The 22,675-nt window shown below is 61.8% G+C and overlaps 2 protein-coding genes across 2 annotated transcripts; both read right to left on the bottom strand.

The window, feature by feature from the left end:
- Positions 1-1,218: 1,218 nt before the first annotated feature.
- On the bottom strand, positions 1,219-9,641 carry ARL8A (ARF like GTPase 8A). The gene is made up of 7 exons (XM_082432303.1): positions 9,217-9,641; positions 4,917-4,997; positions 4,547-4,620; positions 3,348-3,441; positions 3,067-3,134; positions 2,751-2,821; positions 1,219-2,288 (listed from the first exon to the last, which is right to left on the bottom strand). Exons 1-7 carry the CDS (start codon positions 9,337-9,339, stop codon positions 2,239-2,241), a joined length of 561 nt encoding a protein of 186 aa, XP_082288429.1. The 5' UTR covers positions 9,340-9,641; the 3' UTR covers positions 1,219-2,238.
- A 1,037-nt stretch (positions 9,642-10,678) lies between these two features.
- Positions 10,679-20,509, bottom strand: PTPN7 (protein tyrosine phosphatase non-receptor type 7). Its single transcript, XM_082432297.1, is given in 12 exon segments — positions 10,679-12,061; positions 12,222-12,362; positions 13,167-13,280; positions 14,631-14,788; positions 15,427-15,537; positions 15,826-15,963; positions 17,093-17,169; positions 18,311-18,395; positions 18,683-18,866; positions 19,275-19,345; positions 19,347-19,590; positions 20,430-20,509. Coding segments are annotated over 10 exon segments (1,086 nt in total). The 5' UTR covers positions 19,401-19,590; positions 20,430-20,509; the 3' UTR covers positions 10,679-12,061; positions 12,222-12,268.
- Positions 20,510-22,675: the final 2,166 nt, after the last annotated feature.

The raw sequence follows: 22,675 nt of genomic DNA, 5'->3' as shown, positions 1-22,675 counted from the left end.
ATGGTGTACACACACACAGTCTGTCCTACGAAGCACCTGCTGTGTGCTGGGTGCAGGCCCTGGGGCAGAAGGATGCCTGCTTGCTGGCGACCAGCCCATCCTGTCTTATCTCGTCCGAGGACGCAGGAGGCAGGAGGCGAGAAAGGCAGCTTATCCCTGAAGCTCCCCATCCTGCTCGCCAGACCAGTGCCTGTTGGTCCTGTCCCAGCCTCCCAGGCCATGGCATCTCCAGCCACCTCAGCAGCCAGGAGAGCCCAGGGGACAGCCAGGCCCCAGCTTCGACCTCCTCGACCAGGGGGCACGTGTCCTATTCTTCAGGGGTTGGAAGGAACCTAAAGTCATCTAGCTCCCTTCGCCAAATTCCATCTGCTTTCTCTCCTCAAACTCCCCGGCAGTGGGGAAGCCCTCTCCAGGCAGGCCATTCCTCCCTGCGGTTCTGATGACCACAAGGAGGCTCCAAGAGGACGCACCAAGGAAGGGCCGGCGAGCTCAGAGCCACCAGGGCAGGCCCTGCTCCCGGGACCGTGGAAGTGGCCTCCTCCCTGCAGAGGTGCGGCGAGAAGGGGTGGAGCCTTCCGCAGGGCCGCTCCATCTCCGGGCTGAAGGGAGCCCAGGGGGCGGGGCTTACTGTAAAAGTGGGTCAAGATGGCCCCGGACTTGGGAAGCAGGGCGCAAGGCTCCGAGGCCACGGCTGCGGGCAGAGGGGACCAGCTCTAGGGGTGGAGTGGGCTGGGAGGGGCCGGGGGTGGGCAGGGAAGGGAGGGCACGGCTTCTCCCGGGAAACCAGCAGCTGGGACACCAACAGAGGAGCAGCCAAGGGTGGTAAGCCGTGGGCTCTGCAGGCCCGGCACTGCTCCCGCACCGCCCAGGACAATTCACCGGCTCCGCCAACCCTGGCTGCAGGTGGGGGCCTGGACAGACTCCCAGGAAGCAGGCTCCGTCCCGCACACACCGGGTGCAGCCGGGCAGTTCCCGACACAGACCCCCTCCATTCCCCTGGCAGCTGCTGGCTCAGAGCTGGGGACACAGGAAAGTCCGACTAGAGGAGGAGGCGGCAGGGCAGGAGCCGGCACGCTCGCGGGGGCTGCTCTGTAAAGGGCCATTGTGCGCCCGGGCGAGCGCGTGCCTCCCTTTGGCTGGGTGCGCCCAGGGTCGGGGACCAGAGTCCCCAGCCTGCCGGGCTGTGGACAGAAAAAAAACCCGCACCGCGCACCCCCCCAACACAAAATTGTCATTTATTCTTGTTGTTAGGAGGCAAAAAAATGTACAGTTACAAGAATCATTTTCCAAACAGAGGTTAAATATGAGCTGAAAAGTGTAAAAAAGTAAGAGGGACATCACTTTACAAATCATTAAATTAAACAAACAGAAAACAAAACCCAAAGAACCAACCCCCCATGCTGAGTTCTCTCCTTGTGCAACTCTGCAAAATGAGAACAGAAAAAGAGGTGGCCCGTGGAGGTGAGGGCCCGGGGAGGGGCAGGAGCTGGGAGCCAGGAACAGGCGGGAGGGGCTGCTAGGGCGCTGGCCTCCTGCCCCTTCGCCCCCAGTCTCCGGCGCCTGGTTGAGCCTGGTGGCCATGCTGAGGCTGGGGGCAGAGAAGGGCGTCTCTGGAAGCTCCCTTCAGCCAGTGACATTCAAACACTGCGGAGACAGGCCAGACTGGGAAGTGGAGACAAACGGGACGTGGGGACGGCCACCCGTGCCTGGGCTGGTACCTGCCCCTGTGCCAGCCTTACCTTTCCTGACCTGAACCGGCCCCAGCTAACCCCGCTATTCTCCTTCTCTCCAGACCGCCCCCTCCCAGATCCTGACTGGCCCCTGCAGCATCAAATGGTTGATTTTAGTCTTTGCTTAAATTAAAAAATTAAAATATATATACATATATATACTGTACACACAGGACAATAACAGAAGAGTGTGGGAAAGGAAAGCAGGGAGCGGGACAGGAGAGGAGGCGGGGCTGTGGGGCGGGGCTGCAGAGGGGAGGGAAGCAGGGCGGCGGAGAGACAAAGGGAGAGGGGAGGGGGGAGGTTAGGGGACCGGAGGGGAGCAATTTATTTTACAATAAAATCGGGAGTTCAAACCTCAGCAGAACAGGACTCTGGGACCCCCAGAGGGCCCCTCCCCACACCAAGTAAGGAGGGGTGGGCTTGGGGGGGCGGCAGGGGGAGGGGGCGGGAGCTCGGCTTCAGATCCGGAGGGCGGTCCCTGGTCCGAGGGGGCGGGGCCGGAGTCTCAGCTTCTCCGTGACTTTGAGTGCTGGATAAGCCACTGTAGGGTGATGTCTGCGGGGCAAGAGAGGTTACAGGGCTTCAGGGCTGGTTCTCCTGAGGGTAGAGCATACACCTGGCGGCGGGGGTTGGGGGGTGGGAGGGGGCGCGCTGCAGCTAGGGTCAACCCTAAGAGCATCACAAGCTCAGCTTCCAGCTGTCAAGCTCCGAACAGCCCCTGATGGGTGCAAGGGCATCTGGCTGCGGTGAAAGAGACGGAGCCACAGGACGAGTCCCTCAGACCAGAAGGGTCCGACCCTGCGATGTCACAGGCGGGGAGTGAGCCCCAAGGAGAGGGGATCTGCCCAAGATCACACACCAGTTGACGGCAGAGCTGGCGTGATGATCAGGATCGGGGCTTCCCGCTGCCTGTCCTGCCCAGGAGAGCCACGGCGCTCTGGGCTCCAAGGAGAGAGCCACCGGATGCCTTCCCCTCCTGCCCCCTCCCCGCGAGCGCAGCGACGTCCCCAGACCCACCGATGTTGTCCTTTTCTTTGCAGGAGATGGAGTAGCAGCAGATCTCTCGGTCCTGGATGGCAGACAGATTCCTGCAGGAGACCAGAGCTGTCTGCTGAGGCTGCCACTGAGCAAGGAGCTGGGGTCCGGGGACCGGGCGCGGGGGCGGTCGGGGATGGAGGGACGGGGAGGGGGATGGGGGCGAAGGGCGGGGCTCGGGCAGGCGCGCTCTAGCGCCACCAAGCGGTGGGCACCGAGAGCAACAATAAGCCCTCTGCTGTGGCGCCTGGGAGTCTGGGGAGCAGGGAGGAAGGACAGAGAAGAGTCGCCAACTCACATTTTCTCGATCAGCTCCTTCTCATCCAAGGCTCCCGGGAGGTCTCGCTTGTTGCCCAGGACTAGGACCTGCCGAGAAGGGAGGGCAGGGCTCGGTCCAGGGCAGCAACGGCCAGGTTGCCCCGGGAGGGGGGCTGGCTTCCGCAGCCCCGTTGCCTCCGCACCCCTCCCTCCCCCCGCTCTCCACCCCCTGTCGCCAGCAGTGTTTACCCCCACCTGCCCCCAGCGGTCCCTGGGCCTTCCTGGCGAGCCCCCAACCCTCCCACTCCACTCGGGGCTGACCGGGATGCCCTGCAGCTGGGGCTTGTCCAGTAGGTTGTGGAGTTCATTCTTGGAGGCCTCAATCTTCTCTTGGTCAGCGGCATCCACCATGTACCTGGGGGGCGGCAGGTGGGGACAAGCTGACACCACAGGCTGCGGGGTTGGGGGGGAAGGAGCTGCAGCAGCTCTGGCTCGCCCCTCGGGGTCTCCAGGCCACCTGGGACGGCTCAGGCAGGTGCTCTGAGAACGTCTTCTGAACGGATGGGAGTGAGAACCTGCAGGGGCCGCTGGGCCTGCCCTTGTCCCATCCCCCAGACCCCTGGAGAAGCTGCTGCTCCCGTGGCAGCGCTGGGCCCCATAGGATTAGACCTAAGTCCTTCCCAGAGTGACCCGCTTATGTTCTCAGGGCAGGGCTGGCTAGACAAGGGGGTGAAAACAGCAAAGGAAGCCCCAGAAGACTTTCCTGCATCAAAATGCTTTTTAAAAAAATCAGGTTGGGGACTTCCCTGGCGGTCCAGTGGTTAGGACTCGGAGCTTCCACTGCAGGGGGCAAGGGTTGCATCACTGGTCTGGGAACTAAGATCCTGCATGCTGTGCGGCCAAAAAAATTTTTTAAATAATAAGGATAATAAAAAAATATCTGGTTACTGGGTGTAAGATAGGCTACAAAAATGTACTTTACAACACGGGGAATAGAGCCAATATTTTGATATAACTATAAATGGAGTGTCACCTTTAAAAACTGCATAAAAAAATAAAAATACATAAAAATTTAAATTTAAAAATCAGATTAAAAACAACGAAAGCTAAATGATCTTTTGTTTGGGCACATACATACGTAGGATAAAATTATTTTTAAAAAGCAAGGGAGAGAATTCCCTGGCGGTCCAGTGGTTAGCACTAGGCGCTCACTGCCAAGGGCCTGGGGTCAATCCCTGGTTGGGGAACTAAGATCCCACAAGCTGTGTGGCACGGCCAACAATGAAAGGAAAAAAAAAAAGCAAGGGAATGAACCACTAAATCACACAAAATTCAGGATAGGGGTGAGTCTGGGTTGGGGGTAGGCAGGGAGATGAGCAGGGACACACAGATGCTTCAGCATGAAGTGGTCAGTCCTCTGGTTCTCAGACTGGCCGGTGGGCGCCCAGAGCGTCTGCCAAAGGCAGCTGCACACAGGTGTGAGTCACCTGCCAACGACCACGGCCCTGCTGCGCACTTACACGATGGCGCTCACTCCTCGGCAGTAGCGCTCCCACATGCTGCGGAAGCGGGGCTGTCCCCCGATGTCCCAGAGCTGAGCAAGAGAGGTGAGCGGGTGTCAGCAGCAGGCAGGCCCCCAATCCATCCCGGCTCCCGCGTGCCCCCCGCCTGCCCCAACGGAATTCCTTCTCTCCCTATGTCCCTGACTCCTAAGCCTACCTGAGCTCTTTCCCCAACTATCCGGTCGGACCCAAGCCTCTGCTTTCCTCTAGCTTCTCCTCCGGGGGCCCGACACATACAGACACGTGCACACACGCGCACATGTGCACACGCACACACACATCCTCTGCGGCCGTGGGCTTGCGCCCAGGGGCCAGCTCGGCTGCGCACCTTGATGGTCACGTTCCCTTTGGTGATCTTGCGCATGTTGAAGCCCACGGTGGGGATCATGTCCTCATTGAACTGTCCCGACTGGAAGGAAGAGTCAGAATTGGAAAAGGGGCAAAAATCGCCAGGACCCAGATGCGCTGTCCGCGGCCGCCACGGACCAAAAGGCTGCGGGAATGAAGCAGAGGCCAGGCCGGAGCCTCTCAGGCGCCCCGGGGTCCCGGGCAGCTCCCGCGCGCCCCCTGCTTTCAAGCAAGACGGGCCATGACCAAGCCCGGTGTCCACCTCACACCCAACCTCCCCTGTGACAAAGAGGCCCCTCGAAGTCGCTCGACCAGGATGGAGAAAGTCCTTCCTGAGGTCTAACCCACCTCTCTGTTGGACCAGAGCCCCCTTTCTGTATCTAGCCTCCAGTGGAGCAGGTCACGTTAAACAATCTAGGTTTACACTTTCACGCGGTAGTAAATGTTCACATCAAACTGAGGGTCGGTGAGTCAGCCACGCCCCAAATGCAATGCGCAGCAAGCAACTTCTGGGTTTCTTTGTACTGTACCCATTTGTAGGATGGGTACTCCTCACCGTGCACCCCGACTAGACTGAGAGCTCTCGGGAGAGGAGCCACGTCTACACTGACATTGGTGAATGTTCACCCAGTAAGTAGCAGTTAACCGTAATCCCGTTTCCCATAACCCACTTTCAAATTCTAACAATTCTCACGTCTCCCCTCTAAATTGTCTCTAAGATCTCTAGATTGTTCTAAACTAGCCACAGGCCTCTATTAAGGCCAGACCAAACTCCGCCCAAGGTCATCTCCACGTTCACATGTAGGACACCTCTGCTTCTCCCCCAGACGCAGGCTGAAGGAGATGGGGCTTACTTAACCTTGAACCTGAGGGGACAGCCTTGTTCTGTTACGATGTCATTGTCTTCTACCAGGTGGGAGGAGTAATTTGCCTAAGGCCACACAAAGTGGTCAGCGGCTCTGACCATTGGCCAAAGTGTAGGACACGATGTTTTCTCGTTCAGAGCCTGTGAGTCTGAATGAAGACCCCCCTACCCCCGAATGAGATGGATTGATTCCCTTTTATCTTCAGGAATCACCTGAGCTCGTTCACCAAGTCCCTCGGATGTGAGCACTGAATGCTCAAGACCTGATGCTCAAGATAAGATGGTTGAGGGTTCCTAACCTGGAGGCCAAAGAGGGGCTTCAGAGACCCCCTGAAAATGCACACAATCTGTATGTGCACATTTTTCTTTGTATGTACACGCCTCTGGGGAAAGGGTCTCTGATTTTTATCGGATATCAAAAGGGTCCAAGAGCCTCTAAAAGTGAGGAAACGTGAGGAAAAGGTAGTGCCCTGAGGAGGTTTTGCTTTTGGCTAAGTAGGGAGAACCATGTATGGTTTAACTCCACAAATCCCAGCAGGGTGCAGGTGGAATGGGGCACCCACTGGACCCCAGCCCACTCCATCCCCAACCGGGCAGATGAAGAATGTGGAGCCTGAGGAAGGAAGCCCAGCTCTTGTTTATCACTCATCGTGGAGGAGCTTGGACAAGACACTTGGACCTCTCTGGGCCTCAGGGTTTCCTTCTGTGAAATGGCAGAAAAGGGTTTTGGTTTCCTAACAATTGGCAAATAGGGCTCACAAAGTGCTTGGAAATGGTTTCCATACATGAGGAACCATCATTGCTCTTTGGCAACCCAGAACATTCACAGGCTCCCATAGAAATGAAAAGCCTAGCCTGGCAGAATGTGATCCTGGACAAAGGCGGGTTCCAGGAGGACCCTCAGGCAGCCAGGCTCCCCGGCCCCAGTATTTCCAGTTCAGCTGTGAATCAAAGCTAAGCTGGAACCAGTCACAACTTCATTTCCCGGCTGAGGCCTCAGATCTCACAAGCTCCTCATTCAAGGTCAGCAGGAACCCTAAAGTCATCCGGTGGAACCCCTGGCTCAGACTTGAATGCCCTCTGGCTCATCCCTCCTGGGTCAGCTCCAACACTCCAAAGTGCTTTATAATGAGTCAGAAATCCATCTTCCCAAGTCTACCCCAAAACTAGTTCTTCCATTGGACAGTCTTTTACACTTGGAAGTATTTGAAAATGGTCCTCTTGTTTCCCTCGGGCAAAACATCTCCTACTTTCTGGCAGCACAACTTTTTCAGAACTCAGAAAGTGAGTTTTGGGTTCTCAGGTGCACTGGAGAGTCTCTTTGTGATGTTTCCCAGCTCACATTAGCCCGCTGAGCAGCTTACACATAAGCTCAATTTCTATTTACAGTCGGACTCATAGAATGAGTAGGAAAAAACCAAATGGGTAAAAGCTGAGACAAAGAAAGGCCAAAAGAAGAGGCAAAGGGGATTCAGAAGGTCAGTGGTGGGCATGGGACAGAGCCCGGGGTCCTGACTCTTCATTTCTTTCTGAAAGACACTCCCCTGTGATCATACACTGGCGGGCGGAAATGCTGTGGCCCTGGAGGAGCTGAGAACTCTGGACTCACCCAGACTCGGGCACTCCCACTGCAGCCCACAAGGGATGGGTGTTCTGGAGAAGCCTCTTTCTAGGGAAATCCAGGCTGCACTTTTAGGATGTGTGAGTTGAGGTGGCAAATTTATGTCATAAAGATGAAGGCCCAGCTAGGGGAGGGGAGCCCTCGCTGCACCCCTCAGAAACTCCTGACCCTGGCAGTGAAACCTGTGACTCTTGGATTCCGTTTCTGACCTGCCAGAGCATCCCATTCTCTGGACACGACCAGGACACGGAACCGCCTGGGTTCCTGTGGATCCCCGCCTAGGAACACAGCTTTGTAAACGCTCCAGGAGGAGAGACTCCCTGGGGGCCAGAGGTGATGTCCAGGCTGAGCCACGAGAGCAGCAGCAGCACCGACTGGTCCCCCCTCGGCCTCACCCTGGAGACAGCTCCCAGATCTCGGCACCTCGGAGCTAAGCCACAGGCCCGCAGGACCCGAGGCCAGGCGTTGCGCTCCTGCTTTTGGAGCCCAAGTCAACGCCAGGTCTAACCAGGGGCCTGCGACCAAGGGCCAGAGCCTGGGCAGACAGGAGCCCAGGAACCATCGTGCCAACAAACCCAGCCTGGGCCCGAAGAGCCTGTCCTGCTGGGTGAGCGGCCAGGAGCCCCTGGGCAGAGGTCATCGCAAACATGTTTGGGAAAGGAAGCCAGTGCCCAAACATGCCATCATGGGGTACCTGCCCCCCAGTCTCCCTCCACCCTTCTCTTCGAGGGTGGGCAGGATGCAGGGAGGGGAGGTACCCAGGCTGGCAGGTCACACTTCTCTGCTGACCCCTGTCATGTACGGCCGCCCCACAGCTCTCAGAAACCTCCGTCTGCGGACGAGGGCCGGGTCCCCAGACACCTCAGCTCTGCCCAAGCCTTCCTCAGCCCCACATGCCCAGCCCAGCCCTCTCAGAAATGCAGGCCACAGCCGCTACTGCAGCTCAGCTCAAACACCCAGAGAGCTCATCTTCCCCTTTCTTTGAGGCAGATTTTAACTCCTCCCCACCACTGCCCTGGCGCTGAAAGGCTTACACTTGCCCACCTCAGTCTTGATGACCCAAAGCCCTCAGAGCCACTCTCCCTGTGTCCCCAGAGTGGACCTGCCCCTCCACCTCCAACTCATCCTCTGGGTCCGAAGCACCCCCTCCTGCCCTGCAACTTCCGGGCCAGGCCGGGACTCCGAGCTCTTTAGGATGCCGGATGCAGTGCCTCCTCCCCGGACCCCCAGCTGGACGCCACGGTCGGGGAGAGGTTCCCCGTGGAGAAGGAGTCTGGGCTGGAGCCCAGGGCCTCTGCTGATTCCACTCCCCCCAGGGATCCCTCCCCCCCATCCCCCATCAATAGCACCGGGGCTTCCTCTTCCGGCCAGGAGGGGTTAACCCCCCGGGGTGGGGCCGGGCCGGCCCGGGCCCCCTCCCCCAGCCTCGCGGGCATCCGTCCTGCGACCCTCCGCGCGCCGCACGGGCAGGCCCTGCACTTTCGCCCCGTCATGCGCCAGGGTGCGGGTGCCGGAGGAGGCCCGTCTCCGCGGGCGGCGGTCCCTCTGGCCTCGTGACACCCTCGGCGCCACCGGTCCTGGGGCCCGGGCCGCGTCCCCTCGTCCCCCGCCCCTGCGCCCGGCCGTGCCATCCCGGCCCGGGCGCGCGCCGCCAGGTCCCCAGGGCCGTGCTAGGCCCCGCGCGCCCGGGCCCGCGCCTCCCCGCCGGCGCCAGCCGTGCCGGCCACGCCAGGCGGTGACCCGCTCGGCTGGGCGCGGCGGGGACCTGAGGCCCGGCCGGCCGGCGCCCCGTACCGCGATCACGTTGACGAAGGTGGTCTTGCCCGAGTACTGCAGCCCGACCAGCGTGAGCTCCATCTCCTCCTTCCAGAACAGGGCCTTGAACCAGTCCAGCAGCTTGTTGAACAAAGCGATCATGGTCGCTGCGCCGGCCGCGCCCGGTGCCGGCCTCCCGCCGCCCCTCGTGCCCTCGCGCTGCGGCCGGAGCGGCCCCTCCCCGGTGCGGCCCGGCTCCAGACTCGGTGCGGGCGGAGGCTCGGCTGGAGCGCGCGGCCGCCGACGACTCGCTGCCGGATCGGCGCGCCGATGGGTGTGGCCTCCGCGCGTCCTTCTCCTCCCGGTCGCCGTCCTCCTCGCAGTCGTCCTCCTCCTCGTCCTCTTCCTCCGCCCGCGCGGCCGCCGGCCCTGCTCGCCCCCGAGCGAGCGCGCTCCTCCTGGCTGGGCCGGGCGGGCCGGGCTGCGGGTGCGCTGGGCGGGGCGCCCGCGGGCTTCGGGGCGGGCCGGGCTGCTGTGCGCTAGGGGCACTTGGGGAAAGAGCTCCGATTGTTTTTCGCCTTCCCGGGTTGCCGTGCCCCGATTGGCACCCGCTTCCTTCTTACAGGGCGGTGGGCCCGAGGTGGGCGAGGGCCCCGTTGAGCGGGAACATTTCCAGGGTGGAGGAGGGTGGTCCGTGGCTTCCCAGGACGCGGGGACGATGTCTCTAAGATCTTTTGTTCCCTGAATCCTTGCCTCTGAGCATCTCTCTGTACCGGAGCCCCAGTGGAAGGGAACATCCACCTGTGAGGCCTTGTTAACCACGAGGTACCAGGACCACTTGCTTAGGAAGCCTCTGGCCCAAAGTGACTTTTTCTGGGACCACCATGATACTAAACAGAGAGAGTCCTGGGGGGGCTGGGTTTCCCGTGAGGGAGGTTTGTGGCAAATGAAAAAAGTTGGCCTGTTTTGGTAAAAACCAAAGTTTTCTTCAGGAGAGCTGGCGGTAGGAGGTGTGGGGCTTGCGGAGATGCTGGTCCTGGGAGGACCCAACCTCGGGGCTGCTGGACCCCCCGATCCCACACCCCGCTTTGGGCGTGCCTTCCTATTTGGCCTCCACAGGCACTCACGTGGCGTCTGTGGTTTTAGTCAAAGGTGCATAAAGTTTCAATGTCAACCATATCTGCCAAGCCCAGCCGAGATGACCCCGAACGATCAGTTGCCAAAGTGGAGGTATCACAAAGTCCTGGCATGACTAGAAAGACATGGTCTTTCTCGTCCTTGCCCTTTGTGAGTCCCTCTCTAGTGCCTAAGGAACACCTTTGCCCGTTTCCCAGACTGACTCCAGTGTCACTTTGTTTCATGTGTCCCTGGAAGGGCTGTAAGAGTGCACGTCCTGGGGTAGAGATGCAGCCTGTTCCTGGTCTGTGAATTCTTACTCTCTCTACTGATGCAAAGAGGCTCCAGAGGCCTGAGAGGAAGAGGGAAAGAAGGAATGACTCAATCATCTGAGAAGTCTTTATTTTCCCACCTGCTCACTCTTCAGAGCCTGTCCTCAAGCTCTGGGGCAGGGTTGGGGCAACAGCACCCAGGGAGGGGAGTCTGCCACCCGTGCGGTGGCTTTCCTCCTGTGGGGTCTGAGCTCAGGGAGGACCAGGCGCCTGATGGCCCTGCACCCAGCGCCACGGGCACCGGGAGTGCCTCTCAGAGGGCAGGAAAGCTTCAGGAGGGGGTGAGCCCATTCCCAGGCGATGAGGAAGGAGGACCAGCAGAAGCATTAAGGAAGTCACCCTCGGTTCCGACGCTGCGTGTTTTCCAGAAGCGCTGTCTGAGGGAAAGGCCAGCTGTTCTCTGGGACCCAGCTCCTTGGGGGGTTCCTTGGAGAACTGGCCCCGGCAAAGGCAGCCGCCAGGGGCCAAGCACCTGGAAAGATGGTGCCTGCCTTCCTCCCCATGGGCAGCCCAGCTTGGATTCAAGGACGAAGGATTTGGACGCCTCGCTGGGGTGTGGTGGTCAGCCCTGAGATAGATCTGGGGGGCCCTGGACATCGTGTGGATGTGAGGTGCGGAGGGGAGTTAGCTCTCTGGGGGGGTCCGGGTTCAGCCTGAGCCCCTGGGTCCATGTAGGTGCTTTAACCCGGGTTGCTCATGGCAACAGCCAGACATCCAGGCGTGCTCTGCGGGGAGGAGGCCATGGCAGGGCTGCTTATCTAAAGTCAGGCAGTGCTCTCGGCTCCTTGCTCGTCTCTTGTGTTCTCCCTGGGTACTCGGAGTCCCTTCTGGGGTCCGAAGGCAGGCAGAGGATGCTGGGCCTTCCTGGAGAGTAGCTGGGGTGGGTGGCCGGCAGTTACGGAGGCAGGGGCAGCTGTCTGGGCCTCCAAGGGGTCCGCACACTTTCCCTCTTCTAGAGATTTCAGCTGTCCCACCAGGTCACCTCCATAGCCTGCTCCCCGGACACTCGTGTGGGCACAGGGGTAGTCTGGTCCTTGCTCTCTTCGGGGGGTGTCCAGCCTCACAGATGTGGGTGAAGAGGCAGAGTCCCTGCTAGGACGCTGAGGACTTGGCCGAGGTAGCACCAGGCTTTTCCCAGCTCAGGTCATCGGCCTGTTCTCGGGCTGGGCCAGGGTGGGGGGTGGTCTTGCAGTCACTCTGTCGCCAGCCCCAGGAAGGGGGCACAGCCGGAGTGGCTTCTAGGTGCTCCTCTGGTTGTTCTCCCCCGGTGGCAGTAAAGCACCGGGTGTCCATGTCCGAGGAAGAGACTGAGGCTCACACGGCGTTTCAGGGACCAGGATGCCCGGGCCTCTTTCCCAGCCCTGTTGTAAAGGTCAGCTGCCAGCTGTAAGCTCGGAGGGACATGGGGGGTTGCCCCTGGTGTCCACTGGGGGCCTCTGCAGGGAGCAGGGGAGTGGGCAGTGCTGAAGAGCCAGTGTCTAGCCCTGTCCTCACCGTCCAGCTTCCTGTGACCCCAGACACACCCCGAGGGGCACCCTGTTCCCATGCCCACCCGGGGGGTTCCCCAGGTCACAAGGCCCACTTTCCCAAACCCACCTTCCCAGGCCCAGGGAAGCGGCCCTGGGCGGGGGAGGGTACCAGGGTCAGGGGTTGGGCTCCTCTGGCAGCTGGGCGGCATACAAGGCCAAGGTGTGGTGCAGGAACTGGTACTGCTCCGCGGTCTGGATCATGCCCCCCCTGCGGGGAGAGGCGCGCAGGCCGTGAACAGCGGTCCGGAGGGGAGAGCCTGACCTGCCCGAAGGCCTGTCGGCTCCTCCTTCCAGGTGCATCCTCTCTGCAGCGGACTCCTCCCGCTGCGCCCTCCCCAGCCTGGGGTGGGGGATAGGAGGGGCCCACACGGGCAGGGGTCTTCTCTGACCCCTCAGCTCCTGGGGCAGAACCAGCCCCTGAGTCCCCAGGCTGGGCCAGGAACATTCCTGAGCCCCAAGATTTCCTCTTCCCGGTAATCTTAGAAGTAATAATTCTATATATGTGTATAGTAGGCACTCGTGTTCCCCCAATACTTTCACATCCGTTAACGCGTTCCTTACGGTAGCTCTCTGGGGAAAGGGCCATTGTTTCTCTCTAGATAAAGAAATGGGGACCCAGGGAAACGCGGTGACAGCTCAATGAGATGCACCCTGGTCCTCTGTCTCCAAATCCAGTGAGCTTCTGTGCATCGCCTATGGCCGCCTAGTTTCTAGAACCAACCGTACTCTTTCCCCCCACCTTTCCCCTGAGGAGGGAATTTGGAAAAACAGAGACAAAAAACAGAAGAGATTGAAAGCGCGGGTAAATCCATAGGGTGGCCTATTTAACTCTAGGCGCCCCACGTCTGCCACCCCCCCGCCCCCCGCCAGAGAGCTAAAATTCTAGATTCTAGATAGAGATTCTCGCCAGGGTGTGAGCTGCAGAAGAACAGCTCTTTAAGCGAAAGGGGCCCCTTCCTTTCCCACAGGAAGTGCCTGGTGGTGAAGTGCCCCGCTCAGGCCGCAGACCCACCTGTCCAGCCGCAGCTGGCACACGATGCCCAGAATGTCCACTTCCCCGAGGGCCTTCAGCTGTTGGCAGCCGATGCGGGTGGCGATGAAGCAGCCAGTCCGGCCGATCCCTGCGCTGGGTCCGGGGGTCCAGGGAGGGGGCGGGGAGGTCACAGGGGGCCGGGTGGGTGGGGAACAGAAGGGAAGTAGGGGTGCCTCCACGGGGTGGGGGGCGGCCACGGAGGCGTCTGCATCCCTCACTGGCCTCACCCTAAAGCCGGTCCAGGTCGCCCTCGGGTCCTGTGGACGTTTTGAGGAGCTCTCTCCTGCTCAGTGGGGGACAGCCGCTTCCTGCTGGCAGGGCCCACGCTGGGCTGGATGACCCCGCGGAACGTCCTCCCCTAACCATGACGCGTCCTCACAGCTGCTGGTGCTCGACGCCCTTGCCCGACTCGGTCCTGCCCACAGTCCTGTCCCCTGTGCTCTGTCGTGCCCTTGACTTCCTCCCTTCCTCAGGAAGTCTTCCCCTGTGAGTCCCTGACCTCCCAGCACTGTGTCTGGGTGCACCTGCGGGAGGGGCTTCCAGACCCCTCTGCCTGTGCTTTTGGCCGCTGTGTTCTAGTTGGAATGTGTATCCCAAATGCTTTCCTTATTTTAAGTCTGTCCCCTGCATCACCCCCGACTCCACCCCAATCCACTTCTTACCCTGTGGCCTAAGTATTCTTTGTAACTGGCAAATCCAGTTTTCCGAGCCAGTCCCGTGAGGCCCCTCGTCACTTATCTTCCAGGCTTTTTCATCCCTGCCCCCTTCCCGTGTGACATCTGGCCCCTACTCGCTGCTCTGCTCCCAGCGTCATGTCAGTCTCTAAACTGCACCTCTGGGCCTTTGCACGTGCTGCTCCATCTGCCTGGCATGCTTCCCCCACCCACCCACCCACCATCTTCGCTTGGCTAATTCACCTTTCAGGTCTTAGCTTGGCTTAGAGGCCATTTCTCCTGGAAGACGTTCTCTGGCCAAAGTCTGGGTTGGGCGACTTCGTTCTGTGCCCCCCGCCCCCGACTCCCCTTTATGTTCTCATCATGCTGCGTCCTGTTCGTTTCATTGGCTGTCTTTCCCACCAGACCATAAAACTTGGCAGAAACCAAACTGTCTTGTTCACAGCTGTCTCCTTAAGCATCTAACACTGTGCCTGGCAATACCAGGTTTTCAGTAAACATTCATGAGTGAATAAATGCGTTTCCTGACAGCGGGGATCATGTTCGTCTCCTGCCTCAGCAGACTGGGAGCTGCCTCTCTGGACTGTGCCTGCGTGTCCAGCCCACACGTCCAGGTTGTGCAGCCAGAGGGAAGGACAGAGCACTTGCTGGATGACCTAGAGATTCCTGTCCAAGTAAGACCTGGGCCTGCCCGGCCCTGCTCTGCTTAGACTCCTTCCCAGGAGGGGCCCAGTGGGGAGGAAGGGCTTCCGGGGGAGGGGGCACATACCTGCAGTGGACCACGACGGGCCCAGTGTTGGCAGCTGTCTCTGGGCTGTCCTCCACCTCGGCCACCAGGCGCAGCAGGGGCCCAGCCGATTCTGGGGTCTGGTGGTCAGGCCAGGCCGAGAAGAGGATGTGCTTCACTGACCGGCGCTCTTCCTGGTGCTGGGTGGGGACGAAGCGTGAGAACAGGGGCAGGATGAGGGCACCGCCCGTCCTCTTCTCTGGGGCTGGGGCTGGAGTGACCCGAGCAGAAGACGCCAGCCTCGTCCAGCTCACTATGCGCCACCGCCCCCGCCTCGGACGCTCTCTGGGGAGCGCGGAAAGACCCAAGTTCAAGTCCTGGCTCTGCCTCCAGCCAGCACGTGGCTTTGGGTGACTCCCTTGACCTTACTTTCTTCACCTTGAAAATGGGGCCATGATGCTCGGAGGACAGAGAAACGCTTTGGGGAGCAGAAGACGCTACACAATAACAGAAGCGTTTTTAGGCACTTTTACAAGTTATTAAGCATCTTGTCAAACGGCCCGCGGTTCCCTCCAGCAGTGACTCCAGGACCCCGCCCCCTCCTCCGGGCGTTTGGCACAGACCGCTGGGCCTTCCTGGCAGTTCCCACAAGGATGGTTGGCGCTGCCCTACTGGACTAGAGGCTCCCTGAGGGTGGCACCCACATCCCTCTTCTTCTAGTCCCAAGCAGCTCTTTACATGTGGGTTCAAGCAGGTTTCCCTGAGTAGACCTGTGACTCCCAGGGAAGTTCCAGAGAGTGAGGGTGGCCCGACTTCCCTGTGGACCAGAGGGCGGTACCTGGATGGTGAGCTGTCTCACGGTGTATTCCGGGCTCTCTCTCACGTCCTGGACATGGATGCGGAAGGGCCCGTAGGTCTCCTCCTCCGTGGGCCAGTAGTGGACACACTTCTGGGGGGAGGGAGCTGGGAGTCAGGGGCCAGGGCAGCAGAGATGGGAGCGGGGACCCCCGCTGCGAGGGCTGGGCTGTCCTGAACTTGACACCTGCAGATAAAGTGCCCCCCCACCCCTGCTTCTGGCTGGGGGTGGCCTCCCTGCCACGTGTCTCAGGAACTGACAGGTGTCCTCAGCTCCCAGGGGAGGCCCCTGCCCCGAGTTGCCCCAGCAGGGATGGGGGCTGCGGAGGTGGGTGCAGTCTGTCCGTCTGGGTTCGCCAGGGACCGCGCCTCAGCCTCCTACCTCCTTGCCCTCTCGGAGCTGAGTCAGCATGACGATGAGGGACGTCTCCTCCTGCCACACCATCTCCCAGAAGTCTGACACGGTGTTGGGCATAGGGCCCTGGGTGGCGATGTAGGCCTTGTCCTTCCCACCGTATCCCTGCAGGCGGAGGAGGCCGGGGAAGGGTGGCTGGTGAGGCCGGGGCCCTGGGGCGGCCAGACCTGCAGGTGCCGGGCTCAGGCTGCAGCCAGGGACCGTGCAGCCCGGACACACACGTCACAGACACACACACCAGACGCCACATGGTGGACACGACACAGGCTCTGAGTGAAAACATCCGGTTCCAACCCCTGTTCTGCTCACTGCCTGTGCAGCCGAGAGCGAGTTTCCCAGCTTCTGGTCTGTAAACGGGGTGTAATGGCCATCCAGCAGCACGTGGTGCAGACCAGACTCTACGAAGTGTGTTGGGTTGAGTCTAGCATCTTTCAGGGCCTCTGTGAACGTTCCCTTCCTCCCCCGCTGCTTTCTATTGAATACTAGCGCAAGAGGCGAAGAAAACAGTTCAGTATTTGTTGAGCGGATGCTTCCCTTTTACATGCTACTTTGTATATTTAGCAGCGAGGCGTAGCACACTCCTGCCAGCCTTTCCTCTCCCCTTCAGGATCCTCAGCTTCTTGCTCCTCAAGGGACGGTGAAATCCAGACCCCCCCCCCCACCTTCACCGGGCCGCGTTTCCCCCCGCAGGCGGCTCCGGCTGCGGGTTATTCACCGGGGCGCCCGGCCGCGGTCCCACCCACTCTGAGCCGCTAGAGGGCGCAGTCTGCACCTGCCGCCTCCCACCCCTGCGGGCTGACGCTGGGGATGGAGCCCACCTGGCCTCCCCGCCTCCCGGTTCCTTGACTGAAGCCGTCTCCACGAAGGAGGAGCTGCCTGGAGCAGCGAAGGCCAGAAGGGAGGGAGCCGGCCGAGCGCCCCCAGTTGGCGCTGCACCTTCCGTGCAGACCTGGGAGCCACAGGCTGGGCCTGGCCCGAGCCGCCCTCGGCGCTGTGAGGCTGGCAGGGGCCGCAGGACGGGGTGCGCCAAGGAGACCGGGGTCTTCCTTCCGGCGTCAGACGTCTGCTCTGTGCTCCCGCCTGGCGTCCTGGCCTGTTTGCGCCGGCTTGGCTCAGAAGGGCCGTGGCAGCCGTGGGTCGGAGCCGGGACACCAGGTGCCCGAACCACCAGCCATGCTGGGCGGTGTCCTGGGGGTTCTCTGGACACAGCCCCCCTTCCCCGCCGGCGACTCACCCGGATGTAGTTGGCGTTGATGTAATCTCCGTCCTCCTGGCTCTGCGCCCGGCCCAGACAGACGCGGCTCTGGGGGTCTAGGAAGTAAAAATCAGCAGAGGCCACAGGTCAAAAGGTGACCAGCGAAGCAAACTCACGCAGGGCCAGAGAGAGGAGAGTCCTGTGCTTGTCACGGCACCTGCGAATAGCAGGTGGCCGATACCTATGGCATTATTTCATATGCACGCAGAAGGGAGCCACAGAATGTTCCTGACCAGCAGTGGGCCATGGTCAAAGAAGTAACTGGGAAGGTTCCCTGGCTGGTGCTGGGCAGGATGGACAAGCGAGGAGAGGGCCGTTACTGAACAACATTCTAGTCTGGAGATCAGTGAGGCGCAGAACAGGGTCATAGCGATACAAATGGAAAAAGAGATATTGTCTCCTGAGAGGCCGGACTGGAACTGAGGCTTCATTCCACCCCCAAGGCGAGTCAGCCTGGCCGTCTAAGGGGGCCTTTCTCCAGCTCCAGTCCAAGCCGGATGAAGAAGCAGGCTCCCCAGGGCCAGCTGGTCTGGACGGAGGGTGCCTCGGGGCCAGGAGCAGGGCAGTCCCCCCTTCCGTGAGCGCTAACAGCCCCTGGACTGGCCCAGGCAGGCAGAGGGCTGTGGCCTCCAGACTGGGGGTTCCTGGAGGTGGCCTGGCCAGATAAGGCTGCTCTGAGCGGAGCGGGAGGGGGAGAGTGTCCCCGGGCCTCGTGCTCAGAGGGCCTGTGCCTGCCTCTGAAATACAGGAGGTGCTGACCCCGGGACCCCCATCTGCAGCCTCCTCGCTGCCTCCATCTGAGATCCTCCAGCCCCCTCTCGGGGAGCCATCCTGACGGGGCCTCTCCCCCCGCAGACCTGTGTGGGCCCTTTCCCACGTGGGAAGAAGAGGAGGAAGGAGGTTTGGTGCAACTGGCTGTGCGACCTCCAGCAGGTTACACAACTTCTCTGTGACTTGGTTTCCTCATTTGTAAAATGGGGATAAGAACACCATAGCCCGACTTCCCGGGGTCACACTGGGCAGTGCCGTCCTATCCTCATGCTGGTTGTGGCTACGGCTCCCCTTCCCCAGCCAGGCCCGGGTGTGGGCATTCGTCTGCCGGAAGAAGAGCCTCTGCGGACGGCAGCTCTCTCCTGGCCGAGGCTGTGTTTTGCCTTCTGAACGCCTCCAGCCCCAGGCCCCTGCTGCAGTCCTTACTTGGCAAGATGGTCTTGTATCGGTCCTTGGAGGCATGGCCAGGAATATCCAGGTCTTCAGGGCTGACAAAGTTTGAGGGGATCTTCTGGCGGGGGGAGGAAGCAAGTGAACAGCGAACCCCCTTCCAGCCTCCTCTCCCTCCACCTTTCCTGGTAGAGCTGGGACCCAGCTGTTCCCTCCTGGCATCAGGACGCAGGTCTAGATGTGGTGGAGGGCAGAGGAGGGAGCCTGGGCGGGTTCCTTCCTGGAGACCCCGGGGTTCTCTCTCCCAAGGGCCCAAAGGGGACAGGCCCTCAGGCCAGGGTAGAGTGGTGCCAGCTGGCTCTCCTGATTCAGAAGGGCAGTGATGCGGAGGGGACCCCACGTTCTTACCAAGAATTCCTCTTCCAGCTGCTTGGGGCTGGGTGGCTGGTGCTGCAGGGCCCGGCGGGTGAGGGGGTGCCCGGCTGTGCGCAGAAAGTGCAGGGTGACCTCCTGGGGCGTGCGCACCGAGCAGATGGGCTCCACGGCCCCCAGGGACCGCACGTCCAGCATCAGAGCCACATTGGAGCCGCGCCTGCAGCACAGACGGCCAGTGCCCCGTGAGCCCACGCGCGGTCAGCCTCTGACAGTTATGATTGTTACGGGCACCTCTGGGGGGCGGCTCCTTGTCTCCCCTTGCCCCAGAGGCCCGGGCCCTGTGCACCCCCGCCCCTTGTCAGCCAGAGCTGCTGCCCCCACTTCCTGTTCCCAGCCCGACCCCTAAAGCTCCGACCCGTATCCAGGCCTGGAGGCCCCGGCCCCCTCCCGGGGTGCTCAACCCGACCTGGGGCTTGGGGCGCAGGTGCGAGGCTGACGCAGAGCTTGTGCCCCAGACAGGTAAAGGGCATGCAAATGACATGCAAAGGAGCACATCTGGTTTCCTTTTCCTGGAGAGGTGGTGAGGGTCCCGCAGGAGGGAAGCCCCTCCCGGAAAAGGTCTCACCTCTCCTGCAGGCGCACGTGCTTCTTGGCTGGCGCCTGGTCAGGTGGAAGCTGGGTCATGGCTGCCCTCAGGGGAACGGGTGGCTGGCGGCTGTGCTCTGGAGTGCCCCCCGCAGGCCTGGACCATGCTGGGGGGCTGGGCCCAGGGGAGGCTCACTCGGCCATGAGCTTTGACCTCTGGGCTGCCTGGCCCAGGCCGGCTTTCTGCCCTCTGGCACCTCTGTTTTCACTGGGGCGTCTTCCGTTCCCCAGGAAGTGGCGGTGTTTTCACCCTGGGAAGGCCAGGATCTCTGCAGGGGCACCCGGGAGGCGGCAGCCTGTGTTTAGAGTAAGGGCAAGATGAAAGGTAGAGACGGTGGGTGAAGATAGGAAGGAATCTGGGGGGAGGGAGCGGGGCGGGGTGCTGCCCCAGCCCTACGCTGGAGGCCAGGTCAGGGAGGGCGAGGGGGGGAATATAGCGGTTCTGGATGGAAGAAGGGCTCACACACACCCACTCTGGGTGTACGGGGGCCTCCTCTGGACGAGAAGGTGGAGGCCTCCTGCAGCCTTGGAGCCAGCCAGGGCCCCGGGCGTGCGGGCTGCTGGCCCAGCGGGACCCTCGCCCGGCTGCTGGCACTTCCAGCCCCAGGGTCATCCTGGCTTCTGGGGTCTCTGTCCAAGGAGGGAGGCTGGGGGTGTTTCCTTCCTCCTCTGCCCATCCCCCCCCAGCCCGCCTCGGTAACCGTCACAGGAAATGGCCTCACCAAGCCCTTGAGCGACAGCGCATATGGGGAGGCAACAGCTGGGGGCACAAGAGGGGGCGCAGAGGTGGTGGTGGGCCCTCCTCTGGGGGACAGTCCCCATCTTTCAGACCAGGGTCCCAGCTTCCGAGTCGGGGAGGGGCTGTGGGGTCACCGCGCCCGCAGGGGCCGAGCGGGCCGGGCGCCGAGTGGGCAGAGAGGCTCTCGCAGCAGGAGGGCCTCGTCTGCCTCTCCTCTCCCTTCGGGGCCCTGCCCGCCCCTCAGGGACATCAGGGGGTCAGCACCCACGCCCCAGCCGGGCACCGTGGCCCCGGGCACCCTCCTGCTCATCCCCCTCCGAGACGCCCTCCCTTGTCTCCCCAGGTTCGCACAGCCCTGGCCCGCGGGGCTCCTCCCCGCCCCCCTCAGGTACTTACTGAAGCAGCTGTGTCCCCCAGCGCCTCTTGCCAGCTGTCTGTCTGTCTGTTGGTCTGTCTTTGAGGGCTGAGAAGGCTTCAGGAAGCCAGCTTCCTCCCTCCGCCCCTCCTCGCTGCCACCCACGCACGCCCCAGCTGCCTGTTGCCACCACCAGGGGTCGGCGGCCTCCCGCCTCTGCCCCTCTGGGGGCCGCTGGCCGTGTCCCAGCACCTTTGCCACGGGCCTGGCCCTGCTCGCCGGGAATGGCCGAGGCGCCGGGCCATTCTTGACCACCCGACCCCCTCCTCCAGGGCATCTCCTCCAGGTCCTGGGTGCGTCCAGCCTCTGCCAGCTCGTGGGGCAGGGCTGAGCCGACCCTAGCTCCAGGCTGCCCTGCAGAGGCCCGGGTACTCCTGCTCCCACCGACCTCGGCTGGAGACTGATTTCCACTTCTTTGCTTCTGCCTCGGAGCCTTGCCCTGGAAGCCCTTGCCCCTTCAAGCCGCGGGAATCATGCCAGGCACAAACAGAAGTGGGCACAGACTGGGTGGGGCAAGGGAAGGCAGGAGTTCTTGCTCCCCAAGGGGACAGGCTCGGGCCAGGCCAGAAGGGTCATCCCAGGCCCTGAGCCACACCCCGGTGCCCAGCCGCCTCTGGCCTGAGCCGGGCCAGCTGCCCTGGGAGTCGGTAGTAAAGACAGATTGTAGGAGGGTCTCAGGGCTTTCCCCGTCTCCCAGGCGCCCCCCCCAGGCCTCCTCCCAGAACCCTGACATCTACTCAGAGACCCACGGAGAGTGGACAGCCTCTGGCTCTCACACCAGGGGACCCCTGTGTCTTCTTTGCCCCTGGGGTGCCTGAAGCCTGGGCCTGGGGAGGGGGGTGCCCAAGTCCAAGACCCCACTGGCCCACCTCTGCCTCACCAGCGGGCCTCCTGTTGGCTCCCTGCTCGGCTCCTTTCACCTTGAAACGTTCCCGACACCTTCCGCTCCCGGCGCCCACAATCCCATCCTTCCCCTTCCACCCACTTCTCTGATTCAGCCATCAAAGGGTGACAGCAAAAAAGCACTGACGTACAACAGGCCCGGGGGTGGGCACGCAGGAGGGGGCGGTGGGGAGGGGCTGGCCTACAGGTGGAGAACAAGATGGCCCTCTGGGGCTCAGGAGGTCCAGAGCTGAGGAAGCACTTGGCTCTGGTGCCCAGACGGGGAGGAGGGGGCAGGAGCCTGGGTGGACCTGTGGGGTGTGACCTCTGCCTCAGCTGGCCCTCAACCCCGCCAGTGTTTCCACTAGTGGATGGGGGGGGCCTAGGGATCAAAAGGGGGGCAGGAGGGGATTGGAAAGAGGGCCACCCCCTCTGGGGCAAGCTGTTGATTGTTATCGAGAACAGGAAGCTAGGGTACCGCAGGGGTGGGGAGGAGGAAGCGGGCGAAGCCCTCCCCAAACTGCTCTGCCTGCGCCCCCAGGCTCTTAGGGTCTGAGCCCTCTGGCTGGGAGCATGCCTGCCTCCCAGGTTTGAGAAGCCTGAGGTTGAGCTCCTGGGTGGAGAGCAAGGAAGCTGGGGGCCAGGAAATGGGGAAGGGGGGTGGGGGGTGGGTAGTGGCTGGGCGTTAGGCAAGACCCCGAGAGTCTCTCAGCTCCCTTTAGGTGTGTTTGCGGTAGGCAGATAGTCACCTTGCCTCCTGCCCACCCCTCGCCCCTTTCCGCTCAGAAATGCCTGGACATCTTTGGAGGTGCAAACACAGCTGCGGGGCGGGGGGCGGCACCGCCACAGGCCTCAGAGAGGACAGAGCCCTGCAACAGCCCCGCAGCCTGGCCTGGGGGCCTGGGGACCCCGCTGTGCCCTGTCGGGTGGACTCTGCCCCATCCAGGCTGCTGGGAGCAGGAGAAGGCCTGTATGCCCCAGGAGTGACTCCTGTCCCTGAGCCTCCCCCTCTCCTGGTGCGAGCCTGCCCCCCACAGCTCTCGGGCCCGTCACTCCAACTGCTGACTGGCATCCAGAGCTGGGTCTGGGGTGCAGGAAGCCAGGAAGACCCCGCTGCGCCCTTGCTGAGCCTGGGCAGTTACTGCTCCTCCCCGGGGCTCGGGCTCCTTCTCAGGTTCGCCCTCCCCAGGGGCCGAGGATCGCCCCTCCCACATCGGTCAGAAGGTGGAACTGGGGCGCTCAGAGCTGTCAGCTGGAGAAGCGGCTCTGGGAGGGCCGAGGGCACCAGAACTGTCCCCCTCCTCACTGCTCCCTTTCCCCACCTGGCCTTCACGGGGAGGGCTGC

This window comes from Balaenoptera physalus (genome assembly GCF_965194825.1).
Source record: "Balaenoptera physalus genome assembly, chromosome: 1".
NCBI classification, from domain to species: Eukaryota; Metazoa; Chordata; class Mammalia; order Artiodactyla; family Balaenopteridae; genus Balaenoptera; species Balaenoptera physalus.
This window is presented reverse-complemented; position numbering and strand designations above follow the sequence as displayed.